This window comes from Calliphora vicina, chromosome 1 (genome assembly GCF_958450345.1).
Source record: "Calliphora vicina chromosome 1, idCalVici1.1, whole genome shotgun sequence".
Classification (NCBI taxonomy): domain Eukaryota; kingdom Metazoa; phylum Arthropoda; class Insecta; order Diptera; family Calliphoridae; genus Calliphora; species Calliphora vicina.
In genome coordinates, this window is record NC_088780.1 from 25,890,801 (window position 1) to 25,900,489 (window position 9,689).

A 9,689-nucleotide genomic window follows, 5' to 3' on the forward strand; every position below is an offset into this window, starting at 1 on the left:
TTAAATGTGTCAACATTCACCTGAACAAATCATGTTCATGCTGCTGCTGTTGATGCTTTGGGTTGTGATTTTATTTTGTTTCTTTAACTTTCATCACTTGTCAGTCATTGAATTATGTTTGCTGATTGTTATTGTTATAATCACTCACTCAGTCAGTCAGTCACTCACTCGCACTGACTGCAGTGGCTATTGTAGGAAAATTAAATAATTTGCTGACTTTGTTGCTGTAGTAGGGTTTAAGGTTTTAAGGCACTATTAACCCAATTAAGGAGTGAGATCGAAAAATTCTTAACATACATATATGTTTATAAAAAAGAAACCACTAAACTTACAGCTTTAATTTTTTTTTTATTTGATTGAAATTATTATTACAATTTACAAAAAAAATTATTTTTATAGTTTTAATCACTAGTGATGAAATTTTGAACCTTTTTCGGAAACCCTTCCATTAACGTTTTTATAGTGCTTTCTGTCACTTTGCTCGAACATGTAGTCCATCTCCGTTTAAAATCTACCACACTTTTGGACACCTTTTTTGTACTCTTCAATTCTCTTTTAACAAGAGCCCAATATCTCTCCACTGGCCTTAGCTCCGGGCAGTTTGGAGGATTTGCCTCTCTTGGTACAAATACCACATTATTGTTCTTGTACCACTCAAGGGCTTGTTTGCCATAGTGACAGGATGCCAAGTCAGGCCAAAAATAAGTGGACACATTATGAAGTCTTATGAATGGAAGCAGCCTTTTTTGTAAACATTCCTTGATGTAAATTTCGGTATTTATAGAGCCCGTTGTAACAAATGAGTGGCTTCTTTTGCCGCAACTGCATATTGCTTGCCATACCAAGAACTTTCTGGGAAATTTTGTCTGCTTTTGGGTCCTAAACTTTTCTTCAACATTCCCTCGAGCATCAGCAACATAAAATTTTTGACCTGGAAGTTGCGAAAAATCTGCCAGAACATACGTTTCGTCATCCATTATGCAGCAAGAATATTTTTTTATAAAACTTGACTTCAATTTCCGTGCTCTGTTTTTGGCCTCTAAATTTTTAGTAGCGTTCCTGTCAGGAACTTTTTGAGCCTTGTATGTTTTTAAACCTGCATTAGCTTTAACTTTTCGTACCAAATAGTCCGAGCACTGAGCTAACCGGGCTGCTTTCCTACCGGATGTGTTGGGAGCTCTTTTGAAAATGCGTTCTATTTTTTTGGCTTTAGAAACATCATGTGGACCATTCCTTCTACCTGAACCAGGTTTTCTATCAACTGACAAGTTCTCCCGGTACTGTTTAATAACATTGGAAACAGTTTGACGGCAGACCTTTGTATGCTTGGCCAACTTTTTGTAAGACCAAGTTGGGTTTTGTTGAAAATATTTAATAATTTCAGTACGCACTTTTTTCTGGTCACTCATTTTAATCAGATTAACAAAAAAATTAATATAATTGACATTACACATAATAACTGACATGTTTTTCAAAGGTAACTTGATCAAAAAAAAATTCAAATAATACTTGGGTTAAAAAATGTAATGAAAAACGTGTGTTAAGAATTTTTCGATCTCACTCCTTATTATGATTTCTGGTTTTACTGCTCTAATATTTTATCCCAAAAATTTCACAAACAAATAATTTATTAAGAAATTATTTTAATATAAGTTATTAAACAATAATCAATTTTTGATATTTGTATTGTTACAATTATTTGTTTAAATATTATGTAAATTTATTCCTCTACAAATTTATAAAGTTTAAGGTCAATTTTACACGCAAGTTAGGTTGCAGACAATTTTTTGTTATAGTTTAATTTAATGCATTTTAACATGCACAAATTTTATACGTTTGGATTAGTAACTTTACAACATTATTTTTTTCTACATAAAAATGTATACTATATTGCTTTTCATTGAAATTTTATTTCTCTCAATATAGTGTTTCTCCCATACTAGCGAGAATTGTCAATGGATGTGGCTGATCTATATGATCTATCTAAGATCTTGATATTCGGCCTGATCTATTGATCCATAAAATAATCGGTATTTGTATTAATAATATGGATTACTTGATGGCGTATCTTTTGAACTCGATTTTTGTTTTTAATAACTTTTATTTAATTTTGAAGGCTACATATGTGTCATTTATTCTCACTTAGTTATTGAACATTATAGTGCAAATAACAAAGTTCTTTTTTGCTTAGAAAATGTCGAATTTTGTGCCAACAAAGCGTCATATGCGGGAAGTTTTGCTTTACTTCTTTAATTTGAAAAAAAAAAGTGCCGCTGAAGCACATCGATTGCTCTCCGAAGCTTATGATGAATGTGTTCTATCAGTTTCAAGGTGCCAGTGATGCTTAGTGCTGTTCAGAAGTGTGGATTTTGACAAGGAAGACAATGATTGCCCAGGCCAGCCAAAAAAGTTTGAAGACCAAGAATTAGAGGCGCTACTCCATGAAGATTGTTATAAAACTCAACAAGATCTTGTAAATTCATTGGGAGCTACTCAATCAGCAATTTCAAAATGTTTACAAGCAGCTGGATTCATCCAAAACCAGGGAAATTGGGTACCATGCGAATTGCAGCTGAAAGACCAATGCTACTTGAAAGGTATAAAAGAAAATCATTTTTTGTATCCAATCAATACTTGCGATGAAAAATGAATCCATCACGATAGCATAGTGTAGACGGTAGTATGCTGGACTATCAATCGAAGGGTTTCAACAGTTTTGTTCGAGAATTATTCGCATTTGCGAAAAAAAATTCTCTATAATTTTTGTTAAAGAATTATTTGCCTACTTTTAGGCAAAATTTCAAAATTAAAATTTTATAAAAAATTTGTTTTTATACAACTAAATTTTAATTAAATTTAGTTTAAAACCTAAACGTATTTGACCTTATATAACCATTTATATTACTGTCTGGTAAATATAAATATTAATGCATACATAAGAGTGCTTAATAAAAGCCTTGGGGCTGTTAATATTAAATCAACAGATTTTTAATGTATTTACTCCAACATCTTATCTTGTCTACAACAAATAAATAAATTAAATATTTATTTTACAAATCACACCAATGTACTCGTATGTATTTCGTAAATGAATATAATTAATATGTCTACACGCAATAAAAGGATGATTATGTTTACATTAAAACATCTTGAAGATTGAATGAAATCAATCAAATAGTTTTAAAGAAAAAAAAACAAACTTCATTTAGACATAATTGTAGACATATTTTATTTAATAATTGAGTAAAGATTTGATGTCTTACTTAAAGAATTATTAAATTTTGGGTATGAATTAAATAGATAATCGCTGTTGATGAAGGAAATTTCAAATAAATTAGAGCCAGCTTTAAAAGCTTTATTTCAAATATTTGAAAGCATATTTGGATTGTTAAACTGTAGGATTTTGATTAACTGAATTTTATTTAATAATTACAAAAATTACTTCTACTTTCATAAGCTTTGTTGCAGTATTTTCTTACTATTCTGACTGCTACAGAAACAACAGTACCATAGTATTTGTCTCTAAAACAATTCTAATTATTTTGAATTTCAAAATAAATGGAATTTATGTCACTTGCATTTAAAAATTTTAAAAAAGTAAAAGTTATTTATCTTATTTTCAAATGTGACAAATTGTCTATAATTTTAAATGATAAACATTAATGACCAACCAACAAAAAAATAAACGATTAAAGTAAATTATTGTTTTCAAGAAGTTTCACTTTTCATGAGAATTTTTACAGAACACCAACAAAAAACCAACCAACTTTCAATTAATGAAATTGAAAGCTTTTAGACAATGTCAAATAAAAATTGAAAGTTTATTAAAATACACAGGAAATTAAAATCTGTTTGAGATAGTACATTATAACTTAACAAACAAACTAAATTCCCACCATCATTTATTATTAACAAAAATATAACTCTGGATTAAAAAATCAAAAAATAACAATTTCATTTGCCGCAAAAACATTAACTACAAGTGTTACATTTTTCTATTATTTTTCGTTAACAATTTGTTTTTGTTTGAAAAACAAAATTAAATGCACTCAATACAATAATGTATGAAAAATAATAATAAAGAATTTGTCATGGCTTGTCTTTAAATGGTAAACGAGCAACGTCATGTTAAATGTCCATTTAGTTTTTTTTTGTTTGATTCTTTCAACCATGTCACAATCAACACCCGACCGACATCATTTATCTCTCAAAGCGACATAGTGACAATTTGGCAACCAAAAAAAGAAAAAAACTCTGCCTAAAATGGTCATTAAACATAGTTTTGGCTGAAGTTGATTGAAAAACAAACAAACTCAAAATAAATAAATTAAATGAAAATTAAAAACTGGCAGCCGATAAATAAGTCTGTTTTTATTTTTTTTTTGTTAGCTTCTTTTACACAAATTAAATTATAGTTATTTTAGCGCAATTTGCAGTTTTTTTTTCAAAGAATTTTAAGGTGATACTAAAATACTTAATTTTGTTAACAAAAGTGTATTTGATTGTATGTATTATGTTTGTATTTTATAGCCAATTTTAGACATTTTTGTCATAATTGGTGCAAATTTGAAATTAGTGTTAACGAATTGAAGTAAATAAATAGCACGCTTTAAAAGGGGCGTGGCATTTTGAAAAATCTACCAAATAATTGCATACAATTATAATACAATTTCAATAACTGCCTTAAAGTATGCTCTAATTTCTGACTAGTTTCATATTTAACTGTAATTAGAAACTTATCAAAAGAAGTTCTACAGAACCAAAAAAGAAAATCTATATGAAAATGCTTCTGAAGCTATGCACTGGGTTTGTCAAGGATTTATGTTCTTCTTCTTTTAATTCTTATTCATTGAATCAGAAGTTGTGCTCTTATATTTTTATTCAATTCGAGTTCATTTAAGAAATAATAATTATACCCTACATCACCATATTGGGGAGGGTATAATGCGTTTGTGCAGATATTTGTAACGCCCAAAAATATACTCAGAATCACTTCGATTAAACTAGGTCATACTGTCCGCCCGTCTGTCCGTCCGTCTGGCTTGCTGTCCATATAAACTTTGTGCGCAGAGTACAGGTCGCAGTTTTGAAGATATTTCAATAAAGTTTGGTACATAAATTTTTTTCGGCCCATGGTTGGAGTCTATTGAATCTGGCAGAAATCGATCCATTATTTCAGCTAGTCCCCATACAAATATCCACCCGTAATTTGACTTTGTAGGTCATAAACGTTTAATTTATATAGGTATCTCCACAAATTTTGCTCCAAATAAGACAGAATTCATGTCACCAAATTTTATTGTGATCAGTCCATAATTAGTCATAGCTCCCATATAAGACCCTCTTCCGAAAATCACTCACGAATATAAATTATTGAAATTTTAAAAGAAAACAAGTAAGAAAGTATGGTCGGTCAAGCCCGACCATATAATCTAACTAACCCTACACTAAGTAAAAGAGCAAAAAAAAAGTTTCTTTTAAAATTTCAATAATTTATATTTTTGAGTGATTTTCGGAAGTGGACCTTATATGGGGGCTATGACCAATTATGGACCGATCACCATGAAATTAGGTCGTGTGATTTATGTCTACATTACAGTTAACTATGTTGAATTTTGTGTGTATACCAAAATTTTTAAGCGATTTATGCACGTTAAAGTGATTTTCGGAAGCGGGTCTATATGAGAGCTATGACTAATTATGGACCGATCGTAACAAAATTTGGTGACATGAATTTTGTGTAAATAAAACTTATTTGGAGCGGAATTTGTGGAGATACATATATAAATTAAACATTTATGACCGATAAAGTCCAATTTCGGGAGGACACTTGTATGGGGGCTAGGTGAAATAATGGACCGATTTCAGCCAGTTTCAATAGGCTTGGTCCTTGAGCCGAAAAAATAATATGTATCAAATTTCATCGAAATATCTTCAAAATTGCGACCTGTACTCTGCGCACAAGGTTTACATGGACAGTCAGCCAGCCGACCAGACGGACGGACGGACGGACGGACATCGCTTAATCGACTCAGAAAGTGATTCTAAGTCGATCGTTATACTTTAAGGTGGGTGTTAGACTAATATTTTTGGGCGTTACAAACATCTGCACAAACGCATAATACCCTCCCCACTATGGTGGTGTAGGGTAATAAATATATGGTCAAGCCCGACCATATATACTTGGTTTTGTTTGCAATATGATACTAAAGTATCGAAATTTTCGTAAGTGTCGACAAATTAAACCAAAAACTAATTTGTGACGAGTGTATCTTAGAAGACATAGTCTTTAATATGAAGACGTAGTCTTTAATATGAAGACGTAGTCTTTAATATGAAGACGTAGTCTATAATATGAAGATGTAGTCTTTAATATGAAGACGTAGTCTATAATATGAAGACGTAGTCTTTAATATGAACGTAGTCCTTGATATGAAGACGTAGGCTTTAATATGAAGACGTAGGCTTTAATATGAAGACGTAGGCTTTAATATGAAGACGTAGGCTTTAATATGAAGACGTAGGCTTTAATATGAAGACGTAGGCTTTAATATGAAGACGTAGGCTTTAATATGAAGACGTAGGCTTTAATAAGAAGATGTAGTCTAAAATATGAAGACGTAGTCTTTAGTATGAAGACGTAGTCTTTAGTATGAAGATGTAGTCTTTAATATGAAGACGTAGTTTTTAATATGAAGACGTAGTCTTTAATATGAAGACGTAGTCTTTAATATGATGACGTAGTCTTCAGTATGAAGACGTAGTCTTTAATGTGAAGACGTAGTATTTAATATGAAGACGTAGTCTTTAATATGAAGACGTAGTCTTTAATATGAAGACGTAGTCTTTAATATGAAGACGTAGTCTTTAATATGAAGACGTAGTCTTTAATATGAAGACGTAGTCTTTAATATGAAGACGTAGTCTTTAATATGAAGACGTAGTCTTTAATATGAAGACGTAGTCTTTAATATGAAGACGTAGTCTTTAATATGAAGACGTAGTCTTTAATATGAAGACGTAGTCTTTAATATGAAGACGTAGTCTTTAATATGAAGACGTAGTCTTTAATATGAAGACGTAGTCTTTAATATGAAGACGTAGTCTTTAATATGAAGACGTAGTCTTTAATATGAAGACGTAGTCTTTAATATGAAGACGTAGTCTTTAATATGAAGACGTAGTCTTTAATATGAAGACGTAGTCTTTAATATGAAGACGTAGTCTTTAATATGAAGACGTAGTCTTTAATATGAAGACGTAGTCTTTAATATGAAGACGTAGTCTTTAATATGAAGACGTAGTCTTTAATATGAAGACGTAGTCTTTAATATGAAGACGTAGTGTTTAATATGAAGACGTAGTGTTTAATATGAAGACGTAGTCGTTAATATGAAGATGTATTCTTTAATATGAAGACGTAATCTTTAATGTGAAGACGTAGTCTTTAATGTGAAGATGTAGTCTTTATTGTGAAGACATGGTATCAAGTATGAAGATGTTAGTATGAAAGACACCACGTTTTTTAAAATCGAATGATGCGTTCCAAGGTTATTCAATCATGAACATTGCTAATTTTTCACCAAAAATTATCCGAACCATATACGATATATGCGATATTTTTAAAATTCCTAATGCAAAGTGATTTAACATGGAACTCAAACTGCACTAATTTTCGAGTATATTTTATTTTGTTTTATTTTGTAGCACAGTGTTATTACAGACAAATTCTACCTCACTCAGAATTTTATAAAAACTTGTGTTCAGTCCAAATAACCATCCCTTAAAAGTACCGGCATAAATTTGCGTATTTCTTCAATTAAATCTGGATTTTGATAAACCATAGACATCATAAGTTCTGGATTTTCCATTAACTTGGCCGCATCATGGTCCTTTAAATCCGAGGCTGATGAAAGCATAAAACCAATTACCATGGGCAAAAAGGTAGCAAACAGGAAAATGGCTAAAAAAAACAAGTAAAAAGTTATATTAAACTCTTATAAATTAATAAAAAAAAAAGAAAAAACTCACAAAAATGTCTATATTTCAAACCAGCTATCTGAAAATCGGCATAGCGTGGCAATGTCCCTTCAAAGTTAATTTTCTTTAAAACTCTCAGAAATTCCTCAAAATAATACTGCATAAATTCATTACGCCTTAAACGCAATTCCGGACTCAAGAGCATGTACTGGGAATAAGTCAAATCAATATTTGAGGGAGCATAACAGCTAATTTGATAATCCACCATCATTAAATCTTCTATTTGTTTGTCGACATTGAATTTAAACATTAAATTTTTCATATGAAAATCACCATGATTTAAAACGAAAATATCTCCTTGGCCTTTATGAATTTGATAGGCTCTATAGAGTTCCTTGCATTTGTAGATCAGTTCTGGTTGCATTGTCTGCACCTTGTCCAAATATATGTTAAATTCTTCGTTTGTTCTTATAGCATTAATAAATTGACTTAAACCATTGGCTATGATATCATCTGACATAATTGCTGATGAACTAAACAGACCATCTTGGTATTTGGTTACACATTCATGCTGCTCACTGTGACCTAGCATGTGGCTGACTGCATGCAATTTGGCAAGTTTACGATAAACGGCTTTAACTTCTTCTTCAGTGAGATAACGACAGCGTACGGTATCATAGCCGGATTCGCAAAGATCTTCCAAGATGATTACTTTGTGTGGATCCAAGGAATGATAAATTATGCTGAAATAAGTGAAAATATCTCTAAACATTAATAACTTTGTAAATAAGCTTTTAATATTCTCAATCTATGATCAGTGATCACTTATATTCCAGATCAAATATCGATATTTTACATGAAAAACACAAAAATATCTTTAGTCGTTAGAAAAAGGCATTTACTAAGTAAAATAACTTCAATCTGAGATCATTCACATTTCTAAACAAAAATCTTTGTTTTGTATTGAAAACTCAAACAAATCTTAAATCGTTAGCATTTTTATAAACATAAATTTGTTGAGCTTTAAATAAATATTACTACTCTCTCTGTCTCTTATACTTACTCAGCTGATAATTTTGTTGCTTCTCCACATTCAGCTAAAATTTTCTCTATTTTCGGCAACGTATTACTATACATATCAATTTCAGTTTCGAACAATTTAGCTGTCATTAACATTTCACGTTTCATACCATCTTCCAGGGGCAAAGTTTTTATTATAAATGACTTTTGCTGGGCATCATTAGCTTCACCCACAATATAGTTAACTTTACATCTAAACATAACACTGGCATAATGATCACCCTTTACACAGGCCGGGCTTAAACTGTACTCCAAAAGCTAAAATGTTAAAAAAGTGGTTAATTTTTCCAATATTTCCGAGGAATTTGTTTATGTACGAATACGTACCTTTATAAGTTTATTATTTTCATATTGTTGTAAAACAGTTTCCAAGAAATCGTTATTAATCCAGTTGGGAGCCACCAATTCATCTTCATTGTAGATACTCATATTAATACTTTGTTTTGAAATAATTTACTTCATGCGATTTTTAATCTGGTATTAAGGGAATTCAACGTAATACTGATGACAGTGTTTTTTAAAAAATGTTTAGATAGTGTTTGAGTTTGTCACTATATTTTGGGAATTGTAGTAATTAAGAGCAGCGTTGCCGTTGTGGTCCAATTGAATTTAAATTGGTAGTTTTAATT

General features: G+C 30.8%; 1 protein-coding gene across 1 annotated transcript; it reads right to left on the bottom strand.

Annotated features, from left to right (window-relative positions):
- Nucleotides 1–7,612: 7,612 nt before the first annotated feature.
- LOC135948846 (uncharacterized) lies at nt 7,613–9,689 on the bottom strand. Its single transcript, XM_065498301.1, has 4 exons — nt 9,388–9,689; nt 9,044–9,318; nt 8,032–8,723; nt 7,613–7,963 (listed from the first exon to the last, which is right to left on the bottom strand). The coding sequence occupies exons 1-4, from the start codon at nt 9,487–9,489 to the stop codon at nt 7,764–7,766; spliced, it is 1,269 nt and encodes a 422-aa protein (XP_065354373.1). The 5' UTR covers nt 9,490–9,689; the 3' UTR covers nt 7,613–7,763.